The 20582-nt window shown below is 43.3% G+C and overlaps 1 protein-coding gene across 1 annotated transcript in view; it reads left to right on the top strand.

Moving 5' to 3' along the window:
- Positions 1 to 1686: 1686 nt before the first annotated feature.
- LOC138480918 (LON peptidase N-terminal domain and RING finger protein 3-like) overlaps positions 1687 to 20582 on the top strand; it is a 32675-nt gene continuing 13779 nt past the window's right edge. Inside the window, exons 1-7 of the mRNA XM_069612720.1 lie at positions 1687 to 2712; positions 8662 to 8780; positions 9870 to 9992; positions 12473 to 12628; positions 13475 to 13712; positions 13955 to 14045; positions 20072 to 20186. Of these exons, the coding sequence (XP_069468821.1) occupies positions 1785 to 2712; positions 8662 to 8780; positions 9870 to 9992; positions 12473 to 12628; positions 13475 to 13712; positions 13955 to 14045; positions 20072 to 20186 (1770 nt within the window). The 5' untranslated portion in view covers positions 1687 to 1784. The remainder of the gene's footprint in view (positions 2713 to 8661; positions 8781 to 9869; positions 9993 to 12472; positions 12629 to 13474; positions 13713 to 13954; positions 14046 to 20071; positions 20187 to 20582) is intronic.

Below are 20582 nucleotides of genomic sequence, written 5' to 3'. Positions count from 1 at the left end.
CGCTGTCGAACCAAGTAAGGTACTGTTGGAAGGTCTCAACCCCACTGGTACATTTGTTGGGACCCTAGAGACTTGTTAGGCCCCTTTTCCCCAAATACATATCCTTTTTTACCACCATTGAAGTGGTTTATGGCCTTTTCCTCCCTGCTAAGTATCCAGAGTGATTGCATATTTATATTCTGCATTTCTATGTCTTCCTTTACAAAGGTTGATTCTTTTTTTGTGTTTTCTATTTCAATTTTTATTGCATATTGGTGTGTTTAAATTTTATATATTGGTCTATTTAAAGTTTATTTATTGATTGGACATTCCTTTATTTTTGACTGTTGTACTATTGCCAGCGCTTTAAGTGGCATGCACAATTTAGCCTAGACTCTTACGGGGCATGGATGAAAAGGGGCATGGCCTAACGAGTTGCCTTCAAGTCACATAAGTGCTACCTCTCAATTGCGCACCAACCCCCTGCCAGACACTGCTTTACATCAATCATCATCCTCTCACCTGAGGTGGGAGGGAGTTGATCCCTGCATCACTAGTTAAATAGGTGCCTGGCGTGGGTCGGTGCCACAATTCAGAAAGAAAAGGCGAGGCTACTAAAAGCCAAGGCCTTTTTTTCCTAAAGCCTGAAGCTTTTGCCTATATGCGAGATCTTCAGGCTTTAGAAAAAGGCTTTAGCTTCTAGCGGCTTGGTGGGCTGGCGTTACCAGGAGGCATTAGGGAGCCCTGGCAGGATTCTGTCTCAGACATAATTTTAGGAGACTGGCACGTCTCTGGATAAAGCCCTGACTGTTGCTATTTGGGTTCCATTGGCTCACATTCACACCCCTCTTAACAGTATACCGTGCCTTGTCCCACATTACCACAAAAGGCGAAGGAGGTGAATCGCTGTGCTGATTTCACCTTTATGATTGGGGTCACTCTTGTTGTGCAGAGGTGTGAGGGTCGAGTATGTGCTTCAGCCAATAATCATCCATGTAAACATACGGAGGAAAAGTAATTTCGTTACAGTTGTGCTCAAGGAGTGGGTGGTATGTGGAGCAAGCCCTCCACGGTGCGGGTGCCCTAGCATTCCTGCAGTCTGTCCCATGGGTTGAAACTGCGTTGCTTTCCCCCCAGTGGGTGCCTCCATTTATCTGAGTAAATGTCTTGCTCTCTTTGACGCAACCTCGTTGTTTCAATTCCACCAGGAAAGTATGACACACCTGGGTTTGAAATGAGTAATGGTGCAAATGAAACGGCCTCTTGCCGTCCCCATGAGAAAAAGAAAACGTGTGAAACATATTGTTCTGAAGTATGTCTCGAGGTTTCGTTATTTTTTTTCCTGTTCAATTGCCATTCAATTCTGACAAGATGTTTTTGTCTATGGTGCAGCATCCCTTCTCTAGGGGGTGAAGAACGTACTGACAGAAAGGGAGGCGCCGCGGCCTGCTGCTGTTGCCAGGTGTGTAACATATGTAACCGTGTTACGGCAGCCCCCGGCGGTTAGCCCGCGGGTTACCTAAGCACGTCCCACAGCCGTCACCGGGCGCGCCTCGCGCTCTCTCCCCAGTGGAACCATCACCTTCTGTTATTGAAACCGCCGGTGGTTTTATAACCTGTCGTGTAGGCGTACGCTAGCCAACCAGAGTCGCAGCCGATGGTCACGTGGCAGCGATTTTATGTAACTCTTCCCACGAGTGACGGTTATTAGAAGCTGGCGGAGATGGAGCAGGACAGAGAACCCCTGTGACCGTGTGTGGGCAAACACAAGCTGCGTGCCCCCAACCGCCCCGGCAGCCCACACAATGAGCCAACAGGACGGGCAGCTCATGCTCGAGTTCGCCGCCGAAGCCTTCCAGGCGGGCAACTTCGAGTTGGCCGCCGAGATCTACGAGTGCCAGTGGCGCGAGAGGGGCGACGCTGCGGGCTGGGACTGGGAACTGCTTCTGCACACAGCAGATGCCCTGACCGGCGCCGGCCGGCTCCCCGAAGCGCTGGCCCTGTACCAGAGGGCGGCGGCGCAGGGGCAACTGGCTGCTGGCCGCCTGGATGCGCTGGTGCGCTGCCTGGCGGAGAATGTACGGAGCAGGGAGGGTGTGTGCGCGGAGCAGCTAGGGGGCGCGGCGGAATTCATATGCCCGCAGTGTGCGGGCTTCCTCTGCGAGCCCGTGTCCCTGCCCTGCGGGCACACTTTCTGCAGGAGCTGTTTGGACAAAGAACCCGCGGCGGCGGAACAAGAAGCTGCGAGGGGCGAGCTCATCGCGCCGCAGGACACGCAGGGGCAGAGCCAAGCAGCAATTGGGCAACGTGAGAGCGGAGAAAGGGCCCTAGCGGAGCCGCAGGCCGCTGCAGGCCTCGCCCCCGCGGGACGGCTCTGCCAGCGAAGCCTTGCCCCCGAGGGACTGTGCTGCGTAAGGAGCCATGTCCCCGCCGCTGGACCTGACCGTGCAAGGGAGCCAGCCAACGCTGGGGCGAGCACAGCTCCCGATACCGCCAGCCAGGACCCAGAAAGAAGCTCGGCCTCGCCGCAGACCCTGTGCCCGCAGTGCAAGGAGCCCGTGAACCCGCACACCGTCCGCTCCTTTCGCACCGACGTGGTCCTCGGCCACCTGCTGACCAAGTGGTTCCCCGAGCGGGTGAAGGCCCAGCAGCTCAGACTCGAAGGGAATGCCCTGTATAAGCAGAAGGAGCTTGCAGCCGCCCTGCACAAGTACAACGAGGCCCTCCGCCTAGGTAAACATTTTCGAAATGCAGAGCCAATAGTTATTTTAAGATCGAATGTACAGAGCCTGAAGATTGACAGGATGCTCTCTGGAAAATTCCTTTGCCGTTAGGCTAAACACATGTTCACGTTAAATAGGTCGGATTTGACTTATCACTACTGTTGATATTGGGCCATGTTAACGTGTTACTTAAGCACTTCCAGACTAAGGAATCTGTAAGTCTTGTCAAATCACACGCTGTTATTTATAAATTAAGCGTTACATAAATTACCAGAAATCATTATACGTTTGAAAGGAAACCTCAAAAGCTATTTGCAGATGTGAACACATTTGTGATTGGTGCTCCCTCTGACCTGCTATCCAATCCTGAATGGTGCTCGTCAAACCTTGACAGGTGGCAACCCTAGTTCTAAGGCTTTCAGGCGTAGTGGACACTAGTTTTTGCCACTCTTGTTTATACAAAACGCCCCATGTCAACAGTTATCTCTACGAAGAAGTCAGTAATTGCATGTATTTTTCAGTGTAATCGTGGGGATTTCATAGAAAACATCGAGTTGCGCATGCCACATATCTCTTTGTAATGCATAACACAGCATAGACTGATTTACTGAAAAATTGTCTCTGAAATGGATGCAGACCGTTAAAATATTGTGGTTATATTCTTGATTTTTCATCGGGTAGTTTCAAGCTACTTGATGAAAAATCTCGCAGAACTCTATGTTCTTAAATTGGTCTGTATATACATTGTAGGATGGAGAATGGGCAGCACATATTTTGATCCTGTAATGGAGAATTGTTCAACTCCCGGCCCCGAGGACTGGAATCCTGATGAGTTTTCAGACTATCCTGCTTTAATATTCATTAGAAGAAATGTGCATACATCTAGAATAATTGTATGCAAGTTTATCTTATGAATATTAACGGTGCGTATCCTGAAAATCTGATAGGAGTCCAACCCCTGAAGCCTAGAGTTGGTCAACTAAGCCACCCTCCCCTTGTTCAGACTCTCTCCCTCTTCTAACTTGTATAGGCCTCAATTGGAGAATTCGCGTCTAGTCCATCATACTTATTTTTGATATTCACAAAACGTTCTACAAGCACAGCAAAATGTTCACTGACATACTTGTGAATCGTGACATATCCCACTGCACTTAGTAACCAATGCAATTCGCAAGAAAGTAAACTGCAATAGACAAGTGGCAGGTGAAAAACATGTTCCTTCTTTCTCTTGATGGACAGCACACGCGGGGGCGACAGGAGGAGTATTCCTCGACTAGGAAAACCTATTAAAAATCTATGAAGTGTCGGAAAATGAGGACACCAAACATTTTCTCTAGGCTTTCGCGTTTGCTCATTGCATGCTGTGGTAGGTTATCCCTTTTTTTGTTACTGTTCTTCATAAACGAACGACTACAAATCTGGAAACATAAGGGGGGAAAAAAGCTGGATGACCTACGCATGACTGACATGGGACCACTTAAGCGACATGCTGCTTTTGGGATCACAACATTTGCTTTGGGCAAGACTCTGTTTCTCTAATGAGCATTGCGTATGTTTAACCCCTTCTTTAACCAATCACTCTTTGCATCTTCGAAATAGATGATAGAGGTGTTTCGCTCTTTACTTACAAATCAGCCGTGCAAATTAACACATAATGCAGTTTTCATGCTTTTTGACACGCATGTCTCGCTCTCTCTCTCATTTTCTCTCTCACTCATTCGGGAGATGATTCTCAAAGATTTGCCTTGGAGATGCTCATGAGGATCTGAGGTCCTGCCACGTTATGCACAATTCGAAATGTCTGGAGCAAAATCTTGAGGTGTCTGTAGCATTTTTACGCGGCCCTTGAGGATCTCTTTCAGAATTGTTTTTGGATTTGGGCATCTCAAAGATGCTTTAGTTTTAGACTTCGGGAAGCAGTTGTTGGGTAGCAGTGCAAATCATTTTCACTCACTGTCTTCCTCTTGCTCTAGGTGGCGCTTGTGTTATCTATCAGCTGGAACCATTGCATTAGAGTACGCAGAGGGAGAAATGGCATTTTAGAAGAGACACAAAGCTAGTAGTTGCTTGGTTATTCGCCCACCCACTGACTGCCCGTGGCCATGCTAATCCATATGGCCAATCCCACCCAGTTCCTGCCCAAAACACCTCCTCATGGGAATCTTTGAGCTTGCTTTAATCAAGTTTTACCATCAAACTTTGCACTCAATATGCCAGCCAGTGGTTTTTCAAAGCAGTTTTCTGAGAGTTAATGATGTCATTGTTGGTGTGAAGGCACCATTGGTATAATAAAAATGTCTTAACCAGGTCTGCTTTCAGCCACTCGATTTTATAAGCACTATGCGTTCCCTTCACTGAAGTCCTGTTAATAACACATATTGGCAAAGCCAATGTTAATGCTACTGAGTCTTCTACCGTGCACTGTTGCCAATTGCAAACCCTCTTGGTGCTCTGACGGATCTGCGATGGAAGTGGAATTGGGGGGTTTGTTAGTGGGGTTGAGGGGGGAGAACAGCAAGAGAGCTTTGATGTACTGTTAACAGCTTCAGTTCGGATAAACCAGTCACTGAGCGTAGGTGGGTTCTCGGTTGGTAGCTGTCATGTAATATGGTTGTGCATGGTTTGGTTTCATGTTGGGTGTTGTGAAGTGCGTGCGGTTTGTGGTGCGGTAGAGGTCTGGTTGTGTCTGAGTTTGAGAGAGAGTAGGCAGAATTGTGAGTTTTTAGTGTAGTTAGTTAGGAGCAACACATTTCCTACCCCCCACAATCCATCTAAATGCGCCATATTTCCCACTCCCAATAATCCATCTATGTGTGCCACCAGTTTGGGCTTGTGTGCAAGTATTATGCATTTGCCAGGGCCTGCTATTAGATTCCCACCTGCTACTTACTAACTTACTATCAATGGCACGTAATACCACTACAGCAGTGCTTGGCAAGTGCCTTTCCCATGCCTACACAAAAGCCCGAACTGTTGGCATTGGCAATGCTTGTTGTTCATGTTTCAATCCCAAGAAAGCAGTTTCTGGGGCCCGGCAGATTACAATGTGTTTTCGTGGCCGGTTACAGTGTGTCAAGTAACACACGAATGGCATCCCGGATGGCAGCATCCCGCGCTAAAAATAGACGTCATAACCAAGCAGGCACAATAGCCCGGCTTCTCCACAGCTCGCGAGGAACAACCTTCAATCAGAGGCGAATCTAGGCCAGCAGCGTAGTGGTTGCATAAGCGCCCAACCCCACACTCTGCTCTGGATTCTCTTGTCGCTTATGAACTGCTTGTATAACAAAGAAATGGGACGTGCACAGGAAAGAGCCGCCTTTGAGTCATGACTAAAACCTACTTTGTTCGTCTGAGTGCTTGTGTTCTGCCTGCTTTTTTGGTTTCAACGAAATGTCTAGACAATGTGTTCGCTGTCCCCAGTAACCCGAATATTTATCGGTTGCTGTGCAAGGCGAATAGGCGGATATACGTCTCTGGACATGCATGTCGTTAAACTGCTACCTCTTATTCGGTATGGCTGTCATCCTCATTTTGTGCCCTTTCCTCTCGCCAGACAGCTCCGTGGGGTGGATGTGGAGCAACTGTTAAGTGTCACATCGTTTGTAATTCACGTATGCATAAAAAAAAATGCAGCATTCAAAGGGTGTAAAAACAGAACATTTTGTTCCTTGTGAAACTAATGAAAACTTCAGTGTTCAGGGCATATTGTTCAGAACATTGTGAAGTGATGATCTAGAGCTGCAGACCCCATGTCCGTTCCCACCAGAGCCGTTGCTATTTCAATTGGCATCTGGTCTTAAAGTTCAATGTGGTCTATTAACATTAATACTAGTCCACTAGACCACACTAGTCCAGAATACCTTTGGTTGTTTAATAAAAGGCTCGGGCTGAATTAGCACATTGCTGTTCGTGTGGGGTCATTTGATCAACCTAAAATGTGGTCTTATGGGTAAATCGTCTGCTACTGTGCAGCCAGTAGATTCAAACTTTAGTCCAACTTCTTTGCTTCATCCTGGGTACTTCACTATGTTCTTCTGCCTCAGAAACCATATTTACCAAATTGGAAATGTTATGCTATATTATCCAATATTTATACTGTGTCCATCACCACCTTAGTGGTCTTATAGCGGCTGACCTTTTCTGAAAGGTGGCATATTGTGACCGTGCTAGTGGAGAAATTGGGCGTTTCTGTACACAGGTGATGAGGTCTTCTAGTTGGTTAGATTTTCTCCAGCCCATCTGTTGTGTGTATCAAGGTGTGGAGGGCTTATATTGGGTCAAGGTTTCAGTGTTGCGTGTGTGTTGGTGGTTTTATGGTGTGGTTGAGTTTGCTGAGCTGGGCATTGATTTTCTCAAAGGGGGTTAGAGGTGTAGGCCATGTGATGAGGTTTAGTTCTAGTGCATCCGTAGTGAAATTCCAGAAGGAGCAGTGGGTTGTTTTGGTTGGTTTGTCCCAGGTGGGGGGAGTAGTGCGTGGTGGGGCAGGATGGGTATGGCTGTGTGGTCCAAAGGATGGGGTAGACATACAAAGGCTGCAGAGGTGGTGAAAACCAGGTCGAATGTCTTGCCTTTGTTGTGGGTTGGTACTGTGACAAGTTGCTTGATGTCTGTGGTGTCAAGCAGTTTGAATTGTCTCTCTGGTTTTCCTGGTGACATGGTTTATGGCAGGTTGCAGTATTCAAGGAAGATATTCGTTGCGTTGTTGTGATTTAGTCGAGAAAAGCCTTGCTGGTTTGAGTGGTCAGTAGATCTGGTGGAAAGTAGGTGCAGAAGGAGGAAGCAGCAAGTGAGGTGTTCCATGGATACAGGTGGGAGTACCTTGGGAGTGTTCATTTCCGTGAGGTCTTGTGGATAATAGCCATCTGCCTGGCTTCCCATTTCAGAATTCGTATTAGACGCTGTAGCCTGTGACCTCGTCCCCTTTAACCTGCTAAACATTCATGCATCACTGAAACTTTTACTCAATATAAACCCTCCACACCTTGGTTCTGCAATAGAAGCTAACTGTGCAGCTTTGATTACATCTTACTACTCCACGCATTAATCTGTAAGTGCAGGTTAGAGAGAGCTCTGTTTTACTTGCGTTGGAAGGAGGGGGCTGCTTCTCCTCTCCTGTCTGCCTCCTGGTCTCCATTAGCGAGAGGGGACATAATCCCTGCTGTAGCGCATGTCCAGAAAATGGGTTCTATAACACTGCCTATCCTCGGATCTGCTCCTGTTCAGGGCAAGCAGACTCTATTGTCTAGATGCTAGAGATGGGAGCGAGAGCAGGTACTTATGTAATTACAGCGGGAGTCCTGCAGCGCTGTTACTCGGACCATGGCTCGCCATGGTTTTTACAGCACACTATAGAGGGCCACACACCATTTACATTATGTGCCGGTCCGCCATACCGTCATCCTCTTCCTCTGGCTTCCAGGGGAAGCCTACCTCTTCAGGTTGTCCAGGGAATTACACATGCCACCATTGTGGCCCTCCCAATTCCAGCAGCAGTAACCTCCTCTGGAAAGACCCTGGGCCACACCAATGATCACAATGGATATCAGGACTCTCAGAGAAGAACCAGGGGTGATGTTCCAGATCCCTCAGTGGCCTTGCACGCTCACTGTGAGAGTACCTTTTGGTTTGGTCGTAAAAAGCAGCATATAAAAAAAAGATGTAACATGCTCCCTATTCTATCCTTTAAGCCAGATGAGTGAAGGTAGGCCCGATTGGTGGAGCAGGGTGGCCACTAGAAGGGAATAGAAAATATGTTGTAGATTCTGGTCAGAGGCATGGGGACTTCATTTGAGTATTGAGACGAGGGAGGAGACCGTGGAGTAATGTTTTTCAAAAGTCTTTTTCTAGTTCACACGTTGGGTTTTCCGCTGAATTATGTATAGAATACATGAGGTAGTCTGCTGTTATCATTGCTATCAAATTTGAGACCCATTTCAATGTTTTTCATTAATTTCAGCTCCTAACGACCATGTGCTTCATAGCAACCGATCTCAAATTAACACGAGCTTGAAGTGCAATGAAGCTGCATTGCATGATGCTGAATCAGCATGCAGAATCCAGCCACTGTGGTTGAAGGTGAGTTCATTGAAATCATGTCTGAGTTATGAAAGGTGGTCAGACAACTAGCAATGTCCGCTGATCATACTATGTTCAGTAGTTTTAGTCTGATGGCGTACGAGGTAAGCGACACTGGGACATTTACAAATGGGCGTCTCTTTAACAAACCTTCAACTAAAACATTGAAGTCCTTGTTTACCATGTTGCAAGAGTTCTCTAAACCTTTTGGGAGTGTCCCTATAATTGAGAATATGGGTCACCTCGTTCTAGTAATTTGGGTCAAGTCATGATCACATGTCATTTGGGGTGGATTTTAATTTACAGTTATTTGTTTAAATTGGGTCAACCCTTATGCCACAAATCGTGTGCGAACCAACCATGTGTGTTTCGAAATATTTTTGCAATTCGGAAAGTAAATCGTTATATGAAAAGTTCATACTCTTACTGTTAGGACATTATTTGATCTCAACCTGATGAAGATGGTGCAGGATCCCAACTTACACAAACAATCACCATGTACTGGCACCACTTTGTAAGTAATATTGAACACTAAAACAAAAAGCAGCTTTTGGACTGTTGTGATTCATTCAGACCTTTTCCATCATTTGGAAGTAGGGGGGCTTGGCGATGGCTGTAGTTCAAAACAGCTGGAATTGGGAGTCAGCTGTCCTTGTTTTTTATTCTGAAATACTTCAAGAAGTAGGCTGTTATCTTTTCTTGAACGTTGTTAGATGGTGCTACAGATTAGATTTAAAGCCCACTTACCATTCAGATTAGTTGTTATCCATATTTACAACCAATTTCCGGTGTATGTGAGATTTCTATTGTTCGTCAGAAGGTACCAGTTGATCCTAAAAGCTAATGTCCCACGCCATAATTACATTTCCTTAGTTACTTCAATAACATTAATTAATCTAGCATACCACATTCAGCGCGATTTTTATTGTGCAGTATGGGGCAAGGGCTGTTATTTGAGTACATGTGATTTTGCAAGATGCAGTACAATCTAATGCGCTGGAAACATTGACCCACTACTTCTCTTCCTGCACTTTGTAGAAGTTCACGAATATGAATCTGTAACGTTAACATGCACATTTTTGTTTGTAGGGTCACTTGAGAAAAGGACAAGCATTAGCCAAACTCGGGAAGACGGGAGAAGCTCTAAGAGAGTACCTGTTCTGCCTTGCCTTAGATATGAGTAACAAGACTGCCAAAACTGAGGCTCAGAAGGTGAGTTTGAAAAATATGTCTGTGACTGAAAATGGCTAAAGAAGGGATTTTTTTTCGGTTATGTGTTGTTGAAGAACAGTACATGTTCAACGCTTTAAGTAGGTTAGTGACCTCTTAAAAGCCTAGCATATTCCCAGGGCAGTTTAAGTATTTGGGGACAACCAGAAATACATTGAATTTGCATTTGTGTTGTAGCATATCACTATTTTTTAGAAGACTCTTTCTGAGACTGTGATGTGTTCACGATAACACTGCTTCAACTACAAACACTGCACACGTCACGACAGGAGGCATAGTGTTCACATTTTGGATGACATAGGTAAAACATAATCTGAATGAGCATATGCTAAATGATTGTCGGGAGAATTTTGAGCATACAGATGGCAGAGTAAAGATGATCAATTCAATAATATACAGCCATTAAAACGTTTTAATAATTTTGGGAATTTTACTGTCTTATGGAGTGTATTCAGATGTATGTGATTTTACGGTTTTGTAAATAAAGTTTTTAAAAAAATAATATACAGCCATTTGAAGTAGTTTACAATTATCTACCACTTAACACATGGTATACAGGGTAGAGGGGGTCAATAGGGAGGGGTCTCTATGATGCCAATGTACGTCACCTCACTTCAAATTAGAAGGTTCCAGCATCCCTGCAATTTGAAAAGGTATGTGTATTGCTTTGAAATCCACTGGAAATTAGTCTTCTACAATAACTCACCATTCGCAGTTTGGCTATCCCGTGCTGTAGGTAATGGCTGCTTGCAAAAAATCCGAGAAATTATAGGGCGCTTTTGAGCTATTGCTTTCACTTCAGCTACAGTTGCAGTGCTCCCTCAACTCGTCTGTATTTATTCAAATGTTTTTGCTTCCAGGAGTCCCTGCAAACTCCCTCTGCAAGGGACCTACTGTTTTCCAAAGCATGTAGTACTTTTGGAGAGTGGCAGAAAACAATTAAACGCTCCCCTGTGGTTAGGATGAAAACTATACATCCCACGGACAAAAACGGCCAACATTTTTAGGATGTGAATATATACATTTTAAAGGCACTCAAAGGGTTAAAGCAAGTGATTTTGGTGCATATTTATTACTGTGATCAGTTGTGTTCATGGCTGATTACACTGGATTAATGAAGTTTGCTTAGGATTTACTAAGACATTTTTGCAGAGAAGGGAGTTTAAGCACTCAGGTCAAAGTTGATGTTACCCAAACAATCAAGATGTCCTGATCCCAATAAAGCCTTTGTGACCCAAAGGCTACTGCTTTAGATAAAAGGTATGAAATGAGAATAGCTACATTCCCGTGAGGATAGTGGAATCTAACCAACATTGGGAAATGTATAGGTATGATTGCACTTAGTGCTGTGATACTTGACCATGGAACATTCTGACATTGAATGACATGGAAAGGGTTTTACAAAAATAAACAAACAGTTCCTTTTACCAGTGGGATATTTTATGGAAACGGAACAATTAATTATTGTAAATGAAAATACAAAAGTTGGAGACCACAACAGGTTCGGGCTGCTTCAAACTCTCCAAGCCACCCTCTCCCTTAATCGAAAGCTTTATCCAGCAACCATGCTTTTGAAGACAATCCCCTTCCACTTAACAATCGAATTGATTACTCTGTTTGACTGAAACCTGGCTAACAGGTTCCTGTGGCTCCTTGATCAATGAAGAACTGTTCAACAGGCCGAGGTCATGGCTTCGCCTTCATTCACAGGGAATCCGTTATTTTCTATCTCTGAGTGTCTGCAAATTCTGGCCTTCCAATGCTTTATTTTTCACATCCTTTTGGTCTACTGACCCCATGGTCCCTATTCTGCTTTCAATGACGTATTTCCTGATATAGTCCCCCAAGTTCTTGTCTCCTGCTCTAACTTGGTCATCTTTAGTCTTCAGTATCACTACAGGCATCATATTTGTCCAAAATAATGAAGCCCTGGCTCTCAAACGTCAAAGAGCACCTTGGTGCTGAATGTTACGCTGTACAAATACTATTCAGAATAAAAACAAGAACATCAATAATAAGCAGCATTGCTGTGTGAAGCCAGAGTTCGGTGAATGCGCGCACACTTAGAGACGGTTCAAGACATTCTGGGGGAAAAATATGTCTGGAAAACATTTGCTGGTTTTCCTTGAATCTGCGTTGTTTACCATTTGCTTCACTGTGGTGTTGCTGCAAGTACAAAGATGGAATTATAGTTGCGTTAGTGGAAGCAGAGCAGCGATTCATAGAGGTGTCTTTTTGTTCACTGCATGTGGATGTGGGTATTCTATGTGTGTGGTGCTCATTTTGGTTTTTCTAGGTGTTTTGTTGCGTTTATTGTATCATCTTTATATGGTTTGATTTTTTTCATTTTTGCTCTACAAAGCAAATGTAAATTACACATTGTTCCAGATACCCTGTTCAGATTCTAAATTAGAAATTCTGGTGTGGATTTTATGTAACTTTTTTTCCTCTTCACCCCATAGATCCTTCTGAGTTTATTTTCGCTTCTTTCTGGAACATCTGAAGGACAGATTTCAGATATCCTGCAGCTGCTGTCACATCATTCGAGGTTAAAAGGAAATGGTCTAAATTCATGGGGATTAGTGGACACCAGCCATAACTTGCAGAGTTCACTAAAGGTAAGACACACCAGTCGAGCAGTCCTTCATTTAAAATATGTATTGAGCAATCACGTAAAATAGCAGTACAGACAAACACACGCCTACAGTAAAGTACATGGTGTTCATTGCAGATGGCAAAACACAAACATGTAATTATTGATACAGTGCAAGCAGCAGAATGCTAACATGCCATTTGCATTTTAACGTGGACAAGAATGTGCATGACTCACCTACGTTTGTATGGATTTTAATTTAGGGAGCTCAAATGCCTCAGTTATTTGTTGAAGTTTTTATTTGAATCAAAAGTGTTTCACTCTACATTCAAATACTGCAACTTGTTTTTCCTTCAGTTGGATATAGCTGCTTGACATAGATTATTTTCCTACTCGGCCAGTTCCAAGCTAGGCCTATAGAAGCAAATAGACATGGTACTTGTATAAGTATATCGACTGCATGGTTACGATTAGCATCGCAGATTATGTTCCCCCAAAAACTTCATTGAGGCAGAGCAGCCTTTTTGAGGGAGAAATTAAGCTAGTCATGCACAACCCGTACAAATAAATGAATTACGTTAACCATAAAGACTTAAATGCCATTCTCTTTTTTAATATGCATATCCTAGGTTTATTTCTATTGTGAGCATTATGCAAGGTGCACTTTCTAGCGTTAGTGTCATGTTACTTTTTAGCCCCACCCCATCAACATTTGTGTGTACGATAAGTTATTTCCCTATTGAAGTAGCTGCTTTTTATGCAGCAGCACTTGCTTCAATATATAGTAGAATGTTGCTTTTAATATTGAGTGACAATATCGCCATCTTTGTATTCAGAATGCAATCTCCTAAATACTGTTTTCTCCATCTAGGTGAACCTGGAGCAGAAAAAGGATTTCAGTGGCCGAGAAGAACAAAACCCCAATAGGTTTTCTGATCTGACCAAGTTGGTGCCAAGGACTGGATACGATTTTGAAAACAAACTTTCTTTATCACTGGAGCCTACACATCATCTTTCTCAAAAGTGCAACGTTTTGAAAAGAAAACTCTGTTCCGATGGTACAAATGAATCAAAGACCTCAGAGACGCCTACCAAGCTCCCGAAAGAAGGTAAGATTTGGCACACTGCGATTCCTACTTTCTCCATTTTCATTTTTATTTTGATTGCTGCCTTGACCTTGTTCTATTGCTTCAGAGTGCTATGTTCTTTGGGTGACTACTTTCCACAGAGTTGTTAAGTGCTGCTCTTGAGGGACAATAATGTCTCAATGTGCTTTGTGATCAGATGTATGAGAGCTGAATAGCTGGACATATTCATAAACATACCTAACGTTTTCAATTTTGTGTTTTAGATGTAACCAGCGTTGAGAGTCCATATTGTAACCACTCTTTTCAAAGCGAATCTGTGGATCCAGCTGACCTGGACTGCTCTTTGTGCATGAGGTATCAATTTCTTCCTTCTGATCAGTTTACTTATTCTAGATTAGCACTTCAATTACTTCAATGCCAGCATATATTGCAGAGTTGACATTAAAAGTAGGCATGATAGTCATTCATGTATTTATGCTTCTTGTTACTCGGAAAAAGGTTGTTTCTTTGGTAGAGGGCTGAGGGTTCACCATTTTCAGTTGTCATAGCACATAACATAATAGCACAAAACTTCATCCGAGCAGCACACTAATCATAGCCTGTAAAATCTTAAACGTCTGGTTGGTTCTAAGTATTTTTATTGTTGTTTTGTATGGCACCATATTATTACAACACTGCTTAAAGTCGCTTTCTGGAAGGGGTATTGGATAAGGTGGTGACGCTTGAGGGAGCACCTGGATAATCGTAAATACAGGCTTAAATGAAACTCTTCTTCACATTTAAGGATGTTATATTCACTTGTCTGGATTGTCTTTAATCATCCATTGAACGCTTTTGAAAATGGCAGAGATATTAAGGCTTTCCCGAATTTCATATGGCGCTTTATAATTCTTATGTCTTCAGACTTGTAACAGATGTTGGGCAACAGATCTTCTTTCTTATCAGTCTTTTATACTTGGCAGGTGTGCGTTTATATTCCCCCGCCAATCTGAGGTTACTTTTAGGTTGATTTAGTGGTCTTTAACTTTTGGCTCTCCAGATGTTTTGGACTACAACTCCCATCGGATTTAGCCAGCATAGTCAATGGTAAGGTATAATGGGTATATTCAATTCTTAATAAGTAGATGTTGCAGAATCCACGATATTTATTTAGGCTTAAGTAGAGTCTTTTTCAGGGATGAAGGCTAGAGAGGACTATGGCTCTAGGTAGCTCGTTTTTTGTGCGGTCTCCAACTATGGTAGGTTTGTGTGAGTTGGCAACTCAATTCTTTGTACATTTTAAATACTTTGACGGATTGTTTTTACGAGGCCCGATTGTTTTCAAACAATGCTTTTTGTTGGCATTTGATTGTGCAGTGCTATCAAATTGACTTGTTTTTAAAGGCCTGTTCGCAATCACTAATTCTGTTACCGTTTTTTAACTCTTTTCGAGGTGGTTAGGTCTTCATTTGCCCTTTTAATTGGAGTGTTGTGTTTTCCTTTCTTAGCGATATGAAGGGATTAGTGCATCTAGTATTCTTACAATTAAAGATAGAAACCTGTGTTTGAAGGTGGCTAGGAGGATATATGTGCTTAAGTGGACAGTTGTGTCTAAAGTGATTCAACCTTCTTGTGGGTAACATTGGTATTCTTCTGTCGACCTGTGGACCTTTGTTGATCTGCAAACCTTAATTAGCATTCTGGGGATTGGCTGGCGTTATCCATCTATTGAGGAGCAAGCGATAGTTAGACCAAGGTACCAGAGGATTTGCCATGGGAAAAGTTACATTTAGATTGTAGATGATATATAGCGAATTGCCCCTATTATGTCCAGGTCTTGATGCCCGTGTCAAATCTAAAGTAGTAATGAAGTTTACCTGCAATGGAATTTACACCAAAGAGGATCAATGGCCAAATATTATTTACCACAATGGGCACTGTGGCATACAAGGAAGGATACCATGCCCACCTGATAATATTTGAGGTTGATCCAGGGGCACCATTATCATATTTGCCAACCATGTTGCGTTTATGAGTTGGAGAGAATCGTACCCGACTTTGTTTCCTTGTAGTTTTCCTGGCAAACATGGATCAAGACTGTACACTTCAAGTAATCTTTCCCTTCTTTTGCTAATTCCCTATCTTTGCAACCATCACTCCCCTTAAAACGACCACTTTTTGGGGGTCTTTAATTTCATGCAATCTACTGTTTTAAAGGAGCAAAGAAAAATAGTGTGGCAAAAAGGGTAATACAAAGCTTTGAAGGTCCGTGGCACATGCAAGTGAAAAACATTTAGAACTAGTAAATGCTAAAACTTGTAAAATCTGTAAAAACTGGTCTGTTGGAGAAACTGAGTAGGAACAGTTGGGCAAAATATGCCAGGTTAATCTGAGCAGGTTTGAGTATTGATACTTGAGAATAAGGTAGAAGAGGCTAGCGTGTTTAGGGTCCATACAATCAGGTGGGAAAATAATGCAGGATTGTTTCCACCAGCAGCACACGGACATCCGTTGTAAGATTTAAGAAGTGATGCTCTGTGTGCTGCAAGAAACTCAGAGCTATTGTACATTAATTTAATCCCCTTATTCCGGAGCAGAATCCTGTTAGAATGAAATTGAAGTTAATGTGAAGATAATAAAACAGGCTAACTTTGACAACCAATGATACATTTCATTAGATGACCGGATTTCTGGTTGCGAGCCTACACAAACGCAGGGAGGCTCCTCATGCAGACATTTGTTGTATGTATTTTAGCTCTGAATATGATGCATGTATTATCAGATATATGGCAAAGGTTGTGATGTAGTTTAACTGAAATAGACCACACATGAATGGATATGTGTGCAAAGGAACCACACCTCTGTATTTTACTGTAAACTATCCAGCCCCCAGTAGTGGGAAAGGAGCATCAGAGCCATCATGTATCTGAGACCCAGGAAGAGCTGACATTTAATATTTTCCACTCTCCAGTCCCGTTTACCGTAGTCCTCAATAAGGGGGCACTGAAAACAAAAAGGGCAGCACATCAATGATTGATTGTCGTATGAACTCCTATATGGTCTCCAGTTGATATGATATGAGTGAGTCATAACGCTCCTGTACACAAGTGTTTCTAGGCACGCAAAGGTTAGATAGGGAGACAAAGGGTGGACAAAACAAATGTTCTTACTAGGCCTTGTGTCATTCAGATCGTGCAAGTGCAGGGGGTAGAGGAGAAGTGCCAGGGGCAGGGAGAAGCAAAGTGCGGTCAGGGCAGCAGTTGCTCCGAGTAAGAGCAGCCGGGGGAGCCAGCTATGGGAATTGCAAAACGGAGCGGGGAGAGGGGGAACTGTGGGATTACAGATACAGCCGCTAAGTGTGCAGAGGCTCGCCGGCAGTGCATGTGCTTGCAGGACGTGGAGGAAACCAGGTGCCTGTTGAGTTCAGAAGGTAGCTAGGCAACCAGCAAGCGCGGCAAACAGGTGGACACAAGGGAGAGAAAGCAGAAGCGTAATGGAGGTCTTCAGCTGCTTCAGTACCTGAGTTGGTCCTGCTCGAGTTTGAGAGGGGCAGGGAGGCCATTCCAGAGGGAGGACGCTGCGGAGGAGAGAGATCTACCTCCAACTCTTGAGAAGCGTCTGACCGTCAGAGAGTTAGAGGTAGCTGAGCGAATGGCTCGAGAAGGAAGTTGTTTAGGAAGTGAGTGTTGGATGTAATGTGTGCCCCCTGCCCCAGACAGCCTTCTGGACAATGCAGAGAGTCTTGAACGTGATCCTTGCAGCCACCGGGAGCCAGTGGAGAGATCTCAGTGCTGGAGAGATACGATCCCTGGGCTTCAGGCCAAGAACAAGTCTTGCAGTCCTGCTCTGGATTAGTTGCAGAGGGGGGAGAGCAGAGGAAAGCAGGTTTAGATTCAGGTTGTTGCAGTAGTCCAGCCTAGAGAGAACCAGGGCTCTTGAGACATTGAGCTTCTGGGGGAAAGTGAGAAAAGAAAGAATACCTCTGCCGAGGTGCAGCTTATAGTGCGACTTCTTAGAGAGGTCTGTGATGTGAGGGGAGAAGGAGAGTGGAGTCGATGATGACCCCAAGGTTTTTTGCCTCACGGAAAGGCGCAGAGAGAAAGCCCAAGGAGGGAGGCCAGAGTGAAAGAGGGAAAGCAGGAGCAGGGGTCCCAATGAGGAGGATCTCTGTCTTGCTGGCATTGAGGCAGAGATCGTTGCAGGTGCACCATTTCTGAATCACGGATAGACAGTCAGGAATGAGGGAGAGACGAGAGGTGGCAGAGGGGAGCTTGAAGGAGAGCTGAGTGTCATCCGCATAACACGGTTGATTACTCATTCTATGAATGCCTCCAAATAAACCAATAAAATGTGACTACTTTACAAATAAAACTCCTTTCTGAACCATTGTTTAACTCCTACATGACAGCACGCAACCAATTGTAGAACCAAACTGCACAGCCATCATTTAGTGGAGAGTAGAGATCTCAAGTTGTCCAAAGTCAACTGTTAGAGACTCAGCGAGTCCTGATTTAGGCTTCCATCACTTTGCATTTTTGCTATTTGCAGTCCTGTGTGTAATGGGAAAATTAAGCAGCAAGTACTGTTCAAGAATACAGAATAACTTGAGCTAAGTAATCAATTTTGTAGCTTAGGAATGGGTTATTGTGTCTCCTACCCGGATTTTTGTTTTTCGAGTGGCCTCTTTCCTGTAACGTCAGTTGCAATTATGCCAAAGATTGTTCCTTTAGACCGACCCTCGCTAAAACCTACTCTTCCCATAACAAATCTCTCTGTTCCCCCTTCGAAAAGCTACAAATCTGCATGCATAAGAGGGGGTGTGTGTGGTCTACAAACATTTTATGACTGCATTGTAATTTCAAAGTAATTATGTACAATAAGAACTGATCATCTTTTGTAGGTATGATTTTATTGGCTGCTATACATGGGAGATGTGGTTTACCTTTTGATATAATCTTGGCAATCCAGGTGGTAGTACTTATAGTTGCAGATCAAAGCCCAGATTATTATCAGTTTTAATGTATCAAATGATTCATGTGTTATGGTAATCGTGTCAAATAGTAGCGTATATTTTGAGCTACTGACGCTTGCATATTTCAAGTACTGGATAAGATTAGTAACACTTTGCTGATCGAGCTAGCACGTGAACTTGGATTTTGTCGTTTTCTAGTATGTTGAACACTAATTGTCTCTTAGTTATGACAGTTCCCACGACAACATGTTTACGCTAGATATTTTTTAGATTAGAGTTGGTTTGAAATTCTTTGAGTTTATCCAAAACATTCTCGAGAACTCCTTTTCAGTGCCAGAGTAAGTTGAGTCAGATTTGATAGATAAATGAAATAACATTTTTGGATTGTTGAAACTGTTGCAACATGGTCATTACTGTAGCAACTTTCAAGAGTAGAATTATGTTTTCAAATTTGTGATTAATCCACTCTATAAATTAGTTGCCATGTCTATGGGCCAGTCCTAGGCCATGTCCATAGGATGATGCTTGAGATGAATACTACATTCAAGAGTGCTACGTTTTCTGTCTGGTGGAGAGCCAATAATCACTGCTTTTTGGGATAAGCAGATGGTTCTTTGATTACCTGGACGCTGACTTTTACTAGTGGTTTTGTTTAGGTCTTTTTGCCAAATAGTTGAGTTCAAGAAACTCTGGACCCCAGCTTTGTGGAGCATGTTGCTGACACTACTGTTGACTCTGTTTGGTCCTGTTATGGTTGAATCCTTGTAATTTAATGCAGTTTTCAAAATGGGCAATACACAACAATGTCTATGTACTACTAAAAAATAGTCAACGATGATGAATTATATCCAACAGTAGTTCTTTTTCACCATATTCATGGGGATAATTTGCTACTTAAGGGTCATATGGCTGCCCTTTGAAAAAGGTACCTTTCAAAGAAATGCTCTAGTTAGAAGAGACCTTCTTAGTCTTGAAAACTTCCACCTCTTAAAAGGTGTGTTACAGTATAATAAATAGAGGTATAGAATTATTAGTTAAAATAGATGCCAACACATCTCGACGGAATATATGTATGAAATAAAAAATTCATATTGTATCAAATAACCACCCAGCCCAAATGCATGTACATAGCTATTTCGCTGTAAACCATTTTCACAATCCAATTCTCCTTACAACTCTTTAGGACTACTACACCTATATTGGGTAGCTTTCCCTTCCCTTTTTTGACTGCTGTTTATTCTTCATTGCAAGAGGCGGTAGCAAGAGTGGAACGGGGCGGTGGAGTACAGAAGCATGCGTCACTCTATATTTGTGTATGTAACAATATATAAAGTTCAAGTGATGTACTTGTACGTATTTGTGCAGGAAATAAATGAGTCCTACATTTTTCTTGTTGCAAGATATTGTTGTTTTCTGTTCTTTGCTTCAGGCTTTTCTATGAACCGGTCACCACACCCTGCGGACACACCTTCTGCCTAAAATGTCTTGAACGATGCCTAGATCATAATTCAGCTTGTCCGCTCTGCAAAGAAGATCTTTCTAAGGTATGGATGCAAGAATTTGATAAACTAGTCTTTATTTGTTATTGCATGTTTTCCCGTACGTTTTTTCTATTCGGGAAGATCTTGGTACAGCCACCACCCACTCTCTTTGTTTAAAATGGATTTCGCTGTGCCCCACTCCCAAACCATACAAGCTGTTAAACAACGTCAAATGCCCAGGCCTCCACTACCCTGCTCCCAACCCCCCAGCTGAACCCCAAAGAAACTGTACGCCATACAAACGTCAAAATATCGGTAAGGAGTCTTTGGAATGCTTCGGCACTGAGAGTGGTTCGCATTATAAGAAAAACAAATACAATAAATTAATGTTTTCATTGAAAAGGGTAGCTATTCATGTTACATCTGAACTTCCTACTTGTGTATGGCATGTGCTTAAAG

Source organism: Ambystoma mexicanum, chromosome 5p (assembly GCF_040938575.1).
Source record: "Ambystoma mexicanum isolate Mex_15411 chromosome 5p, UKY_AmexF1_1, whole genome shotgun sequence".
NCBI classification, from domain to species: domain Eukaryota; kingdom Metazoa; phylum Chordata; class Amphibia; order Caudata; family Ambystomatidae; genus Ambystoma; species Ambystoma mexicanum.
This window is presented reverse-complemented; position numbering and strand designations above follow the sequence as displayed.